At 44.1% G+C, this 16672-nt stretch overlaps 1 protein-coding gene across 3 annotated transcripts; it reads right to left on the bottom strand.

Moving 5' to 3' along the window:
* Window position 1: 1 nt before the first annotated feature.
* On the bottom strand, window positions 2–10387 carry LOC141777751 (zinc finger E-box-binding homeobox 1-like). 3 transcript variants are annotated; one of them, XM_074652280.1, is made up of 10 exons: window positions 10116–10387; window positions 4305–6124; window positions 3427–3828; window positions 3373–3390; window positions 2221–2404; window positions 1845–1928; window positions 1382–1489; window positions 1117–1200; window positions 621–761; window positions 2–443 (listed from the first exon to the last, which is right to left on the bottom strand). In XM_074652280.1, exons 2-10 carry the CDS (start codon window positions 5943–5945, stop codon window positions 70–72), a joined length of 3036 nt encoding a protein of 1011 aa, XP_074508381.1. In that variant the 5' UTR covers window positions 5946–6124; window positions 10116–10387; the 3' UTR covers window positions 2–69. The 3 variants fall into 3 exon arrangements, with proteins under 3 accessions (XP_074508381.1, XP_074508379.1, XP_074508380.1); XM_074652278.1 differs by having other exon boundaries at window positions 3373–3828; window positions 10116–10386; XM_074652279.1 differs by lacking the exon at window positions 10116–10387 and adding an exon at window positions 6417–8149 and having other exon boundaries at window positions 3373–3828.
* Between the last annotated feature and the right edge of the window lie 6285 nt (window positions 10388–16672).

The following is a 16672-nucleotide window of genomic DNA, read 5'->3' on the forward strand; positions in this document are numbered from 1 at the left end:
CTTTTCTTCAGCTGTTTCTGCATCTATTTGTCCACCATGTGTTCGTCCCCGACCTAGATCTCCATCACATCACAAAATAACTCCTTGTCCAGCTTCTCTCCTTCCGCAATCTTCTTGTCCTCCTCTCCTTTTCTCTTCCTCTCGTCTGTCTCCAGTTGTGAGGGCGGGGGTCGTGATCTGACTGTCCGACTGCAGTACATCGCGGAGGCCGCCGAGCTCTGACTGAACCCTGCGAGGCCCCAAACCGGAGTTTAGCGAGAGCTTCCTGCAGTAGGGGAACTGTTTTTTCACATGGTCAGAGTGTGTGCGAGATGTAGTAAAACGCTTCCCACACTTATCACACTGGTAGGGTTTCTCTCCGGAATGCATGCTCGAGTGTTGGATAAGGTGGTGTTTGCGTTTGAAGGCCTTGTTGCAGATGTTACACTCGTAGGGCCGTTTTCCTGCAGATGATAGAACAAAGAGTCAGACAGGGACTCATACTGCCTTTGCCTCCAAAATAACACTAACTAAACTGAAACAGTCTGATTAAAGCTAGAATTGGTAATCTTCTTCTAAAACAAGTACACATAATTTAGGGGGGGGGGGCGCAATGGTAGGGGAAACACTGTAAGACATACCTGTGTGTTCAAAGTTGTGCCTGAGCAAGTTGAACTTGTTCAGGAAATATTTGGAGCAAATGTCACACCGGAGTTCGGTGAAGTTTTGCAGCCGTCGCTTCTTTTTCAGTGCGGCCGCAACTGGGTCCTTCGGCTCCTCCCCTGTGGAGACACCATCAGAAATGGTATGACCTTCTCTGTTGTATAAAGCAGTCTTTTTTACAGAGCTAAGATATCTTTCTTTCAATGCATAGACCTAATTATTTTTTGACAGCTGATTGTTTCAGTGATTTTTTTCAAGCAAAGATGCCAAACATTCTTGGTTTCCGGCTGTAACTGTAACTTGACTTCAATAACGGAGGCATTGGAGCTGTCCCGAAGAGATTTTTCATCCTCTATTTGGCAAAGTTTAGCCAGATCTTCCTGCAGTAGGAGTAGTGTGTTTTCATGTGGTCTGAGTATGAGCCAGAGTGAGAGAAACACTTCCCACACTTATCACACTGGTAGGGTTTCTCACCGAAGTGCAGCGTCAAGTGTTGGATCAGGTGGTAGTTGCGTTTGAAGGTCTTGTTGCAGACGTTGCACTCGTAGGGCCGTTTTCCTGCAGATGATAGAACAAAGAGTCAGACAGGGACTCATACGGCCTTTCTCTCCAAAATAACACTAACTAAACTGAAACAGTCTGATTAAAGCTACAGTTGGTAATCTTCTTCTCAATCAAGTGAACATTATTTAGGGAGGGGGGGGGGGCGCAATGGTAGGGGAAACACTGTAAGACATACCTGTGTGTTCAATTTTGTGCCTGAGCAAGGTTGACTTCTTCAGGAAATATTTGGAGCAAAGGTCACACCGGAAGTCGGTGATGATTTCTGGGTCCTTCTGCTCCTCCACTGTGGAGACACCGTCAGAAATGGTATGACCTTCTCTGTTGTATAAAGCAGTCTTTTTTACAGAGCTAAGATATCTTTCTTTCAATGCAAAGGCCTAAATATTTTTTGACAGCTGATTGTTTCAGTGATTTTTTTCAAGCAAAGATGCCAAACATTCTTGGTTTCCGGCTGTAACTGTAACTTGACTTCAATAACAGAGGCATTCGAGCTGTCCCGAAGAGATTTTTCATCCTCTATTTGGCAAAGTTTAGCCAGATCTTCCTGCAGTAGGAGTAGTGTGTTTTCATGTGGTCTGAGTATGAGCCAGAGTGAGAGAAACGCTTCCCACACTGATCACACTGGTAGAGTTTCTCACCGGAGTGCAGCCTCGAGTGTTGGATCAGGTGGTGTTTGTGTTTGAAGGCCTTCTTGCAGATGTTACACTCGTGGGGCCGTTTTCCTGCAGATGATAGAACAAAGAGTCAGACAGGGACTCATACTGCCTTTGCTTCCAAAATAACACAAACTAAACTGAAACTGTCCGATTAAAGCTAGAGTTGGTAATCTTCTGCTTAAAAAAAAGAATCTGGTATCTGTGGCTATTGCAGGACTGTAATAAGCCCGTCCAATTATAACTCTTAAACTGAGCTGAAATGAAACAAGTGCACATAAATTTGGTAAATAAAATATTTTCTTTCTTTCTTTCAGGCTGGGCGCAATGGTAGGGGAAACACTGTGTAAAAGGTGCATACCTGTATGGTCATATTTGTGCCTGAGCATGATGTACTTGTTCACGAAGACTTTGGGGCAAAGGTCACACGTGTAAACGGTGCCTTTTTCCAGCCGTCGCTTCTTTGTCACTGCGGCCAAATCTGGCTCATTCTGCTCCTCCACTGTGGAGACGCCGTCAGATCTGCCGCCGAGTCTCTTTACCTGCTGTAAATGGAAGGAAATTACATTAATCATAGTGGTTAAATTATTTAACGCCATGTGTCAGGTAGGGCTGGGACGATTCACCTATCTCCCGATTCGATACTATCACGATACTTGGGTGCCGATTCAATATGTATTACGATTTTAAAGTATTGCAATTCGATATTGTGATTTATTTTGATTTTTGTTAACTTTTTTAACACTAGACCATGGGGAAAGAGTTGAATCATACACTTCTAGGGACTTTTACTTGGGAAAATATCTAAATTAATACAGTAAGAATGTTTGATTTTGCATGTATGTAGTCAGAGATGTCCTGAAGTCAAATATATCAGTCATTGTCAGGAATTATTTATTACATTGTTTCCAGCAACCCCAAAATATAAAAGAATAAAGACATTTCCCTCGAAATGTAGTGGTATTTTCTTTTTAATTTATAAAGGGACATGTAATGTTTTATACTTCTGAAATATAATCCAATCAATCTTATTTCTATAAATGTATTTTGTATATACAGTTCCCTTTGTTAACACCTTATTTTGAAAACCGGAAGTAGTCCCACATGTATTATTCCGCAAACTTCTCCAAATCAGCTCCGTTCTCTTTATACATCCACGGTTGTTTGAATCTGTAATGTGTGAAACCCAAAGTGTTTCCATCCTTTACTGGATGTGTAGTGTTTACCACGCTGGATTTAACATGGGAGGGTGCAGGTCGTATCCATGCAGACCCTCTGCCGTTTTTCACTTTGGCTCGCTGCGGCCAGCTGGTTTGTTTTGGTTGACGGATACGGAACGGATATGACGTCACGTCACTCAGACTACAACAATAAAAGCGGAAAATTCCTTCTACCTCTGAATAGACTCAAATGGAGCAAATATATCGATTTTGGGATTAAAAAATCTATTTAAAAATCGTTAAAAAAAAAAATCGCAAATCATAGGTGAATCAATTTTAGGGCACTATTGCACCTTGGGCACATTCTGCAAGTCGTTCAGATTGATGCTGATGGGCGACATGAGGCCGACTGTTGGTACAACCATAGCCACATCCTGAGGCAGGGTTGTAGTTGGAACCACAGCTGGCTGTGCCGTCCCTCCGTTCACCACTCCGTTGGTACCAGCTGAAGTTGCCGGTGCCGCCATCACAGGCTTGCACTTGTATTCCACAGGTTCAGATTTGATCTGGGTGACGGGGAGCTGCTCCTGGAGGGGTTTGCTTTCAGTCTTCTCTTTAAGAATCATGCGGGCCGTAGCTATTACAACAGATGTGGTCTGGGTGGTGGGTGGGGGGGGGTTTGATTGGTGTTCAAGGGACGCCACTAGGAGGTTCTGCACCCACACACTTCTTACTGCTGATGTGGGAGCTGTAGGAGCCTGAGTGGGAGAATTGCTTCTTGCAGTTTGAGCAGTCATATGGTTTCTCTCCTGAGGGGGGCACACAGAGAAATCACAAAAACTGTTAAAAAAAGAAGCTTGATCATGTTATATTGGGTTGATTTCTATCTAATTTAATTTTTATGTTGCGCATGCACAATAGTCACAACACAGGATGGGTGATGTCGGCAAATTAACTCAAACATGTCATGCTACAACTTTTTTGCTGCTTGATTAAAGTCATGGAAAACTTGCACGTTTTCTAATCCAGTGTTTCCCATTAATTCTTTTCCTGCTGTATTTATCATTGTTGTCATGTTATTTAATGTGATGTGTCGGGTGAAGGCAATAATCTAAAAGTGAGGAAAGTTTGCTCAGTCATCCCGGTTTGAATTGAACTGTCCGAGAGGTCTGGACGGTGAATGTTAATGTCTTCCTCTGATAAAAGAGCTTGATAGTTAGAAATCAAAATAAATTGCCCACAGAGGAAATATTATTTGGTAGACATAATGTTTAACTCTACCAACCTTATGGCCGTTCAGTACAACAGTCTTTGCTGCAGTGGCGTTGCTGGCCGTAGTTGCGTAGACGTAGGTGAGCTGGGGGATGAGGATGGGGCGATTCGTCTCGGTGTCAATGGCGCTGAGACAGCCCACCGTGGCCTGACCAGCGATGGCCGCTAATGTGCGCAGCTGTGCGGCAGTGGCAATATCAACAGGTCTTCCGGTCTGAGGCGTGGTGACATAGATGGTTCGGACCTCCTTCCTCAGGCAAGATGGGTTCAGGGGCTGTTCCTGCTGCTTGGCGGGAGGCGAGGTCGTTTCCAATGCTGCTGCGATATGTTTAGGAAAGGGGAGGTCAAGCAGCTCGGCCTGGGAGTCCGGGACGTCTGGCTTGCTCTCATCGATGACGGGGTCTTCTGGCTCGCTCTTAACAATGACGGGGCCTTCTGGCTCGCTCTTAACGATGACGGGGTCTTCTGGCTCGCTCTTAACGATGACGGGGTCTTCCGGCTCGCTCTTAACGATGACGGGGTCTTCCGGCTCGCTCTTAACGATGACGGGGTCTTCTGGCTCGCTCTTCACGATGACGGGGTCTTCTGGCTCGCTCTTCACGATGACGGGGTCTTCTGGCTCGCTCTTAACGATGACGGGGTCTTCTTGCTCGCTCTCAACAATGACGAGGTCTTCTTGCTCGCTCTCGACAATGACGAGGTCTTCTGGCTCGCTCTCAACAATGACGAGGTCTTCTGGCTCGCTCTTGACAATGACGAGGTCCTCTGTGTTGAAGCTTATGGGTGAAGAGTCTGACGGAGAAGCACTGCCAGATTCTTCCTCTGCCTCTCCATTCGGATTCGAGATGTCCTCTGAGCTGGAATTTGTGTTTTCAGTCTTTTTGCAAACTGCTGTAGCTTCATTGCGGTATTTGCCCGAATTTTTCCCAGAGTTCACCTTAGCAAACCACTTTCTGACCACATTCACGGGAATACTGACGGACTCTGAGATCTTTGTCAGCTCCACCTCGCTGGGGTTGGCATTGGAGGCGAAGTAGGTCTTGAGGAGTGAGAGGACATTGTCCACAGGTGGCTCCTCCAGCGTCACCCCCGCCTCGCTTAGCAGAGCAGCGAATGAGGGGTCCAAAGCGGCGGAGTCAACAGCCTCCCCGTTGGCTGCTTTGTAGTGCTGGAGGAGGTGTAACGCCTCCAGGTTGTCGGGACAGTCATCGCATAGTAAACATGTACTGGTGCTGTTGACTTTTGGCATCTGAGCTGTTGGGGCGTCTGAAGTCATTTGTGTTTGATTAACTGCCTCTGTCTCCATGTCTGTGATGGCCACCGATTCTGGCTCTGCCTTTACATTGTAGACCAGCCTGAGCACGTTTCCGTCCATCACCACCTTGAGCACATTCTGCAAGTCGTTCAGATTGATGCTGATGGGCGACATGAGGCCGACTGTTGGTACGACTATAGTCACACCCTGAGGCAGGGTTGTAGCTGGAACCACAGCTGGCTGTGCGGCCCCTCCGTTCACCGCTCCGTTGGTACCAGCTGAAGTTGCCGGTGTCGCCATCACAGGCTTGCACTCGTATTCCACAGGTTCAGATTTGATCTGTGTGACGGGGAGCTGCTCCTGGAGGGGTTTGCTTTCAGTCTTCTCTTTAAGAATCATGCAGCCTGGAGAAATTATGACCGGTGTGTTCTGGGTGGTGGGTGGGGGGCATTTGATCAGCGTTCAAGGGACGCCATTGGGAGGTTCAGCACCCACAGACTTCTTAATGCTGATGTGGGAGCTGTAGGAGCCCGAGTGGGAGAATCGCTTCTTGCAGTTTCATTCATATGGTTTCTCTCCTGAGAGGGACACACAGAGAAATTACAAAAATTTAAAAACACACAAAAACGGCCATCAGTATTTACATTGAATAACACCTCGGGGGACCACCCTTTTTGACAAAGGGAAAATTAATTTATGAATTGATAAACTTAGTGGAACTCTGATTAATAATTAAATAATAACTACAACCAAATATATACAATATATACAATATACTGTAGCTAGTAAGAGTCGAAGGGTTTTCGAGTTCAGCATAGAAATTGGCAGTATTCACTCTTTTGCAACGTTAAACAGACCAGCAGACCTTACCTGACCAGCTATGGTTGGTTACACAGAACCATCCAAGAAGCCGTCATTGGAAACTGTTTGGAAATGGGCAGGCACTATCAAAAAAAACGTGGCAGGTGATTGGATGAACCATCTGTTGCAAAACTAACTGAAGGTGAAAATCTTAAGAGTACTTTGCTCTTCTTTCAATAAATAAATTCTCTCCAGTTTTGATATAACTGATGTTATTGCAGCATCTACACTAACCTCTTCAGGAGCCGCCGTTATTGTTTGGAACGAACAGTCGCCTCTCCATGGTGGTGTCTAAAAGGTAACCCGCAAATTGCGAAATCTGATCGGAGATCTACAAAAACTTGCAAAAACTCTTGCGAGACTCGCTACCCGACAACCTATCCTAACCTTAACTATTCGAGATCAATGCCTAACCATAACCATCTCACGAGAGTTTCCCCAACTTGCGGGTTCCCTTCTAGACACTACCCCTCTCCGTGTTGTCTAATACTATGGTCTCACCGGGTCTCACACACCTAAGCCATGCCCATAGCGACCAGTAGCTCATTACAGGAAGCTGATTGGTCTGTGATCTGGCATTCCGGGCACAAACACATACTTGAAGCCTGCCAAAGTTCCCCGGAAGAGCGCCGAAATGTTCGTGGTGGCCAATGGGCGGTACTACAACTTCCGTGTCATCACATGACATCATTGGGCCCCAAAAGACTTTTCCCCACAGACTTACATTGGGAAAGAGACGTCTGAAACTCAGCGGACACATTTTTTTTTTAGGAAAATCAACTCCCCAGTATGAACACTTGAAAAGCCCCTTATTTAAATCATTGTTTCCTAAAAGTGGTAGTAAGCACTAATAGCAGAATCCGGAGTTGTTGTTTTTTTATTTATAACGAGCCCCGGAACGAGGCTGGAGCGAAGGCTGGGAAACAAGTTAAAGGAAACGCTACGGCGCCTGCTCTATGGGCCCAATGGATGCGGAAGATTGCCGGATGATCCGGAAACGTTATCACACGGCAGTGGAGCCATTTTGGCTTCATGCGCCACTGAACAACTCTCATAGAAATGAACGGGAGCCCGCCTCCAACGCTGCATCCCGTTCTCTTTATACATCCATGAGCCTGCTAAGATGAATCTTCGTATGACATTTGATCCTGCGATTCTCGCGTGATCTTGTGACATCGCGAGATGAGTGAATTGAATCAGGCTTCCAGAAGTGGAAGTTTTGTGAAGAAATTACAGATAGCAAAGGGTATTTGGGATACTGTGTACCGAATGGACAAGCAATGACTTTGAATACAAGTTGTAGTGCACTACTATTGTGATATGCTGTGTTTGTTGAATAAATGGCAACAAAACGTTTGATCATTTTGTCAGATTGTTTTTTGCTTTACTTTTAAAAATACACTGATTATACCACGAAGAACACAGAGCTAAGTTGGTGTCTTTTAAGATAAGCTTTTTATTGACCCCCACCCCCCCATCCCAAGGGCAAAGTGAGGTGTTCCAGCAGCACAAGGACAAGAATAGCACAGACAATAAGTACCAAATACTAAATGAATGGTGGCAGTGTTGGAAATTCACTTTTTTGTCCACCTGCCACTGTGGCTGGTAGATGACAAAATCTACACTCAATAGATTACCATTGTTTTTTTGGCTGGTGAGTGAAGTAAATCTAGCAACCACTTGCATATTTTGCCAGCATTTAGCTGGTGGTTGGTGATAATTTCCAACCCTGAATGGTGGTCAAGAACAAGAAGAGAAAATAAAATACACAAGGGAAGCTAAAGTGAAATAAACAAATATTGAAGTGTGCATATTAGCTATACATATACTGTATTTTATATATAACTAGGCTAAATGTTGTTTCTAGAGCAGCAAAAGTAATGTTTACAACAGCAAAGCCACCATATAAACTCCTTAATATCTCACTGGAAACAATCTAACATGTTAATAAAAAAAAATCATATTCCTGACATGAAAATACTAAGTGAAGTTTATAAAGACTGAAGAACACAGACATCAGTCAGTATCAGTCCTTCCTCCTGTCCTCCTGTCCACTGTCCTCCTGTCCTCCTGTCCTCTGCTGCAGGTAACATTAGAGCTGATAGAGGGAAGAGATGCTGCTTGGTTTCAGCCAGCTGATGAGTTTACCATTAAGAGATGTGACAAACTGACCTAAACATTGAGACTACACAGCCTACTGCCAGCTTTAGTTTTAGCTAGTGTAGCCGAGGGTTTATGATACTTTATGAAGGTAATAAATTAATAACACAGAGGTTCAGTCTGCAGTGCATCACGTCTTCCGTTCCTTCACAAGAAACTCCCCGAACACTGGATCACTGCTGACCAGGGAACTTAAAGGGACTATTTGTAACTTTCAGAAATGCTTGTTAACAGCGACACCTGTGGCCGTTAAGTCAACGAAAGTCAGAGTCGGGCTCGCGCTTGCTCGCTCTAAATAGACATAAACGAGCATCGCTCAAAACAGTGAGGCGACACACGTCAGCTAAAACCACAATATCACTCTATATTTCACCTGCTCGGCAGTAATGTTAGCTGACCAGACGAAGGTCTTTCCATGAACATGATTTAGATCTGATCTTAGTGATGGCTTTTCTTGCCTCACCCTCCGGGGCTCCGCAGCGAGAAACGTGAACCGTCACACCGGTACCCGGTGTCTCCCTGGGAGGCGATAACGTTTCTCTCTGCGGAGCCCCGTCACTTCACAAGACATGGAAAACCTCTGTTGGCCTGGAGGAGCTGCAGCATTTATTTCTGCACAAACTAGATATTCACTAGATATTCTCAGAGCTACCAACTCTTCTACAGTGTGGAGTGTGCGCGCGTTCACGTCTAGAGGTGGAGCGAGAACGCGCGCGCTGTGTTAGTGAAGGCGAGCAGGCAGAGGAGGAGAGGCTACGGCCACACACGAGCGCGCATGTGTCCCGACCCAGTACATTTATACGCTTAAAAAGTTACAAACAGTCCCTTTAAGTCAGTCACAACTCAACTAAATAACTTCACGTGTTTACAGTTAGCTGTTAGCCACCGAGCTAGCGCACTGTGTCTATCTAAAGCGGCGGAGGATGAGACAGCAGACAGAGCAGATTGAAACGTTGCTTTCCTCCATGTTTAACCGGTTCATCAAGTTTATGCTTGTTGAACACAGCGGCCTCTCTGCTCAGCTGTTCACAGACTGACTGACTGTGTGTTGATGTGAGTGGAGAGCTCCGACAGAGCAGCAGAGGAGAAGATGAAGTGTTAACCATCCCTAAATATAATGATTGTTCTGATTCATCGTGTTTCAGACGATGTGTTCATCGCGCATGTTCGTATGATGACGATGCAAATACGATTTATGGGTCAGCCCTATTTATTATGAAATTTTAAAAAATATTTTGGAGATTCATCCGCGTACCACTACAGAGATAATGTGGTACGCGTACCACTAGTTTGAGAACCACTGGTCTACACGATTTTTATTTTGTATTTCTTACGTGCATTTCCTGTCCTGAGAGCAGTGGCGCCTGCACCGGAAGCGGCTCCACAGAGGAGCCCTGCTGCCGAAGGCAGAAAAACTACAACAACATGACAACAATAAAGCTGATCAGTGAATAACGTTAAACCAGACCAACACATGAACAATGACAACAGTTAATCAGTCCTGTGTTTAGCCGTGTACCGCTACGCTGTGTAGCAGTTAAACCTCACCGGTCCATGAGGAGAGAGCCTGCGGTCAGCTTCAGCTGCTCGGTCAGCTACAGCTGCTCATTCCACCGGTTGTGGAAGAGCCCGGTTATAAAGAGTCTGGTGCGTCTGCTCCAAGCAGACTACACGGTCAGAGAGGCATCCGGTAATGGCGGAAAAGAGAGAGGAGAAGAAGGCCCAACTCCAAACCAGCCCTACACCCTCCGAGGAGCCATGAGCGAGGATACTCCAGCGTATCCTTCCCGGAAGTCTTTTGCCGACCGACACGCCCCTTATTGGATATCAGCTACTGATTGGACGCTGCTGCCCACCGGACTGATCTGATAACTTTACTTCTCAACATCTCTGGATTTCATACCGGAGTGAAGACAGATCACAGATTAAACGTTTTATAGTTTAGTCGTCTTCTGATATACCGTCTAGTTATAATCTGTGTTAACTGTAGCTCTGAACAGCAGCAGAAGGACCTGCAGTATCTCTGCTTCACACACCGCCAGTGAAGCAGCCTGACACTGAAAGGGGTTTAAATTACCTGACAAATGAACTTAAAATAACTTTTGGGATTTATTAGAAAGATTTTTCTTTTTATGATCTGTTATTTCCCCCGTTAACTTTTATTAATGAAACTATTAAAGTCAGAGAGAGAAGGAGAGTCTGTCTGTCAGCAACAAACACCTTTTACATCATTTATCCTCATTTCCATTCAGTCACATGAGGCTGATGATTCCTGAACGTCGGGTTTGATATGAGTTATATCATTTACATTTTCCCTCAAGCATTCAGCCTAATAAATAATGTCCAGTGTTCAAAATACACCATAGTCATATTCTGGGTTATTAAATAATGAATTCACAATCAGAATATCAATAACTACAGACGCTAATAATGAATACATAATATAAAGATATTGTGCCAGTAGAGATGGTTCCTGGTCCTCTAAGCAGGACTCAAATACAGACTGCAGCTGTAATTCATGTGCAGGTGTTTGTTAAACAGGTAACAGGCCACACAGAGAAAACACTGCTGCTCTACCACTGAGAAGAACTCTGTGTCTTTATTAGTAATAAGTTCAGATAACAAACTCCATCTAAAGTCTCTACAGCAGTTAAAGCTGACTGACAGCTGATCCAGCTGTGTTCAGCTGCTGCTGTCATCAGAAACAGACGTCGCTTCACGTGACGCTTCAGAGGAAATGACGTCTCCGCCCAACTCCACCCCCCTCGTGTTTTCCTCGCCTCCTCCGCTCGCAAGATGCGAGGAGGAGTCGAGGAGTATAAAATAAGAAATGGGAAAGGCCTCATGACTCAGTGAAAAGCCTCATGACGCAGTTAAAAGCCTCATGACTCAGATGAAAGTATCCTTTAACTGCCCCGCCCCATCTGACAACAGAAGAATGCCAGTGGGACAGACACACTCAGAGCTGCTAGCTCGTCTGCAAACACGTAAGTAGCAAAAACATCCTGTATGATTTGCCATTTGTGCTTTAATTGTGTTAACGGTGGTAGCAGGCATTTACTGCTGTTTACCCGTTGCTGACAAACAGACAAACACATTAGATAAACCGGCCAACCTCTAATTTTAAGACTTATTGTGACTTTCAGTTATATACTGTATATATATAGTTATATATGTATATATATATATATATATATATATACATATATAACTATATACTGTATATAAAACTATATATATATAGTTTTATATATATACATATATATATATAACTATATATATATATATATATATAAGTGCTTTAGTTTTCGAGATACCCCTACCAGAGGTAGAACAAAGCACAACAATGTTTTTCATATTCTCTTAAGTCTCCTATATATGAAATTGATTCTTGTATAAAAATATTTTACTGAAAAAGTGGTTAAATTGACAGATATTGTGACACACCCCATAAATAAAAAAAATGCAAAATAAAGCCAAGCCGAATGGGAGATGATGCACCTAAACTCATGTTATTTCATAATGCATGCTCTGATTGATCCCAAATGTGGTGTGATAGTGGACAGGGGGTGCCTCTACATGTGTGAAGAAACAGAATGTGATTATATTGATGCATTGAGAAAATACAGTACTACAAACACATAAGTACGATAAGTAAGTATGTATTAATTTACTTTTAGGTAGCTTTGGCTGGGATTGTCCCAGAAACTGGGGACGTGCAACGCCGTTTTGTGTTCATCCTGGAACCAGGGCTGGACTGGCCATCTACCAGGCGTTTTCCCGGTGGGCCGACGTATGCCTTTTTTTTATGCCCATAAAACAGGTAATCGGCCCATTTCTTTTCCTTAATTGACACTGGGCTGGCCCAATCACTCTGTGCCGGGCGGCCACAGTGAGGAGGAGAGAGATGAGGGAGAGATATGAGGGAGAGAGATGAGGGAGAGATATGAGGGGAGATGAGGGGGAGAGAGATGAGGGCGAGAGATGAGGGGGAGAGAGATGAGGGAGAGAGATGAGGGAGAGATATGAGGGAGAGAGATGAGGGAGAGATATGAGGGGAGATGAGGGGGAGAGAGATGAGGGCGAGAGATGAGGGGGAGAGAGATGAGAGAGGGAGATGGGAGAGAGTGGAAAGTTTGCAGTAAGCAGCTAGCTGGCTCATGCGTACCGGAGCTTCTCACAAGCTGCCGGATCTCCTCTGCCCTCTCCATATCAGGTTCTCTGGAAGATTCATAATGGAGATACATAACGGCGCAGAGCCAACGTATTTGCACCACGTGGGTTCCCGTAGTGAACGAAAGCGCCGCGCTATTAAACTCTGCACGAGCTGAAGCCTGTTCACATCAGAAGAGCATTTCTCTGCTTCTTCTGATCCTCTGCTGTTTACTATCCATCTCTCTATCTGTGTCTCTGTGTCTGTCTCACTGTCTGCTTACGTCTGTCTGCCAGGGGCGGGGCCAAAGTGAGGGTTGGGGCTGGGGCTTCGATTCATCTGAGACTTAATGTGTTTTTTGTTTCCTGTTTCCAGGATCTTTGTTTGCCTGTTGCCTGCCTGCCTTCCCTGCTCCACCTCAGCCTCGACCTTATCTTGCCCATGCACAATCTCTACTTTTTGGCAATAAAAGCCTTTTTGTTACATCGCCAAATCCACTGTCTGTATCTGCATTTGAGTCCAATATATTACTGATCGTAACAGAATATTAGTTTATGCTAAATATTCACACGCAAAGTTTATGCTAGAGGGGCAAATTATTCAGTTTTCTTTCCTGAGATTTAAAGGTAAAATTAGAAGTTTAACATAAAAATGCTGTTGCAGTGTACTTATTATTTTGTTATTTTCATTGTTTTAAAGGGGGCCGGTCTTGGCCAAAATGCCGGGGCCGATTATTTGTCCCAGTCCAGCCCTGCCTGGTACACGATCTAATGTAAGTTCCGTGCGACTACCGGTAAAAACATTTACTTGTAAACTGCTCAAACTGATAGGCATTTAATTTATTCTACTTAATGTCATATAGATGTCAACAACATAAATAGATTGTATTTAAGATAAAATACACCTTTGTCCAGTCTAGAAAACAGTAGATATGTTCATTAAATTGTTGTATGTGTGTATATATATATATATATTTTTTTTTTTTATTTATTTTTTTTTTTATATATATATATATATATTTACCCCTTTCAGAAGCTATAACACTGATTTATTATATCTTCAACTGTGCAATACTGACTAAACAGTACTACAATTCAGCAGTGCAATAATCTGGGACTGTAGCAAAAATACAGTAGTGTCAGTCTACTGGTCAGTCATGTGTAATCAGTAGCACAGAGGAAGAAGTACTGTGAGGACTGAAGACAGACTGTAGATTGTCTCTGTTCTACCTGTAATAACTGAACTTCTATCTGATGTGTTTCTGTCTCCTCTCACAGGGAGAAGATGATCTGCAGCATCCTGCTGCTCCTCAGTCTGACCTCCTGTGTCTCTGGTTAGTTGACCTTCACTTTATTATCCACAAACACTAAATACACTTTCAGACAAACATCTCTAGATGGAGTTTGACATGTTCAAGTTGTCAGTTTGTCTGCTCCTCCATTTCCTTCTCCGTCTCCTCAACAGGATCATTTGTAGTGAATGTGACACAGACCTCCTATCAGGCAGAGGAGAACCACAACATCACACTGGAGTGGATGTTCACAACCAGCACCGGCAGTTCGCCCAACTCACTTTTTTTCTTCTGTGAACTGTTAGCTGATCTCAAACCCTTAGTCCTGTTTCATCTCCATGAAGGTGTTGAGGTCCCAGAGTCTCAGGATAAACAGTTTACAGGATGAGTCCGGTGGGACAAAGACGTCCTCAGAGAAGGACGAATCAGACTTCACATGTCCAGACTCAGGATTAATGACTCTGGTGTGTACCGGTGTGAAGTGCTCACAGGTTATGGTACGAGCTCTAGGATATGTCGCCTCAATGTCACAGGTGAGATGATTCAGTTGAACTCAGTAAGTAAAACCAGACTAAGAGTCTACAGTCCTGATAGAGCTAAACACATCTTAGTTTAGTTTGTTAGCATGCTGCAGGGGTCATACAGTACATAGGGTGACCATATTTTCAAACCCCCAAACCGGGACCCTTGAAGGTACTATATGTAACTTTCAGAAAATCCTTGTTATTAATGACACCGGTGGCCGTTAAGTGAACTACAGTCGGTATCCTGTTGTTTGTGCACATGCTCGCACTCTGTAAGCACGAGAAATCATCCTGGGCATCGGCCAAAATAGTGATGAGACATTACATTACAATCATATATCACCACTACTATCTGTAATGTCCAATCTCCGTGATATCAAATAGCTCGCCATTTGCAAATTACTTCATCAGCTAACGTTACGGACCAAAACCGTCCCGAGTCCTTTACATAGAAATCAGTCCACAGGCTGTTATAGGCAACCGAGAAAGTCGGGGAAGATCTCAGTTTTTAAGTTACATTACAATCTGTTCACACATTGGCAATACAAGGCAATTAATACATGTAAATTGTTACATATAGTACCTTTAAGTGTACCGCACATGCACGCACATGCGCGAGGATGGTTAACTTGGTGCACCTGTGGTGCATTTGAGTACGGAGTGGGATCAGAAAGAAGGCATTATTATAGGGAGGTGCATTGGAGGCTGTGACAATCAGGACTTATCACATTCACTACTTTCTCCCCCTTTAATCACAGGGCTGTCCTCCTCATGACGCACTGACAGTTTGGGAGTCCTGTATAGAGTTTTCCTCAGAGGAAATTGTTGTCTGGGCCTACATACATTATTTTTCAACTTTAGTTTTGAACCCCAACCATCTCTATCACATCACGTTGCTCACCACAGCCACAGCCTCAGACTGTTATAATGAAAAATGTGGAGCTCAGACGACATTTTGTCCAGGATGGAGACACCGTCCGGGTGAAAGACAGACAGGAACGGCCGGTCCTGAGGGAGTTACAAAGGAAACGGGAAACAAAAAAAATACAAATGCAAATACAAATAAAGACCAATATATAAAGACAAAATATGATAACATAACATTGTCGGACTATGGGATATTATGAGCCACCCCTGCCACGAAAAATACTCAACCCCCCACCCCATCCCCTCTCTCTCTTTCCCGCCCTTTTCTTTCTCCTCTTTAAATACAAACAAACACCCTACAAACCCCACACTGCATACATACAAACACACACAACTGTACACACACACTAGAACCTTACACAACAGACTGCCCTGCACTATCAATAACACCCCCCTCCCTCCACCAACATCTCTTATTTATTTGTCTCATTTTGTTCGTTTTGTTAGAATTGGCCTGTCCCGTTCACTTTGTCATGACACCCGATGTATTTTATTTTTCTCTTTTGTTTGTTTCTGTTTGTCTTGTCAAATTTCAACTGTTTTGTCATGCTTCACTACATAAAAAAAGAAAAAAAAGAAAAAAAAGAAGAGAGTTCCTGTTTCATTGGTATGGTTATCCCCGCCTCCTACACATTTAATTAGCCCTGCTCCTTTTCATAACTCATGAACCGTTTGTCGTAGAGTCTTGTGGCAGGCGTCATTGCACTCATCAGAGTTTTGGTTTCATTGTGCCTGGCCGCGTCCAGTCCTGGCAGTACCCCTGACGCGCGGGAAGGTGCGAGGGCCGGTTCAGCGCTGCTTGCAGCTTTAATATAATTATTTTAATTGTGGTGAAAACCGGGACATTTGAGTATTTTACAGATATTTGTCGGGACTCGGGACACATCAGCTTGAAACCGGGACAGTCCTGGACAAAATGGAGCATCTGGTCACCATATGTTAGCTAGCATACCTACCTAGTTTAAAAGTTGCGTCAGCTACATCCCTGCCGGAGCTGTACCAAAGAACGCATATTGCTAAGAAATGAAAGTCAATTGGTTGTTCCATTACAACATCAGCGCCCAGCAGCAGAGCTACGCTTCCGCCATTTTGGACTGAAAGCGACTACCAGACGCCAGTAAAACGTGTGTCACGGCTACCGCTGATGAAGAATAGGATTCAATTTAGTCTTTCTTTTGTCAGTCTGCTGGGCTTATTTTGTTTCCTGTTA

The sequence above is a fragment of the Sebastes fasciatus genome, chromosome 11 (assembly GCF_043250625.1).
Source record: "Sebastes fasciatus isolate fSebFas1 chromosome 11, fSebFas1.pri, whole genome shotgun sequence".
NCBI classification, from domain to species: Eukaryota; Metazoa; Chordata; class Actinopteri; order Perciformes; family Sebastidae; genus Sebastes; species Sebastes fasciatus.

Excerpts from the sequence above, each read along its gene's own strand:
- LOC141777751 (XM_074652278.1), bottom strand. The coding sequence starts at position 5,945 with ATGATTCTTAAAGAGAAGACTGAAAGCAAACCCCTCCAGGAGCAGCTC. Across the intron at positions 1,201-1,381 it reads GCACAAAATTGAACACACAG|GAAAACGGCCCTACGAGTGC; the intron begins GTATGTCTTACA and ends TATCATCTGCAG. Across the intron at positions 762-1,116 it reads ACACTTGACGCTGCACTTCG|GGGAGGAGCCGAAGGACCCA; the intron begins GTGAGAAACCCT and ends GTGTCTCCACAG.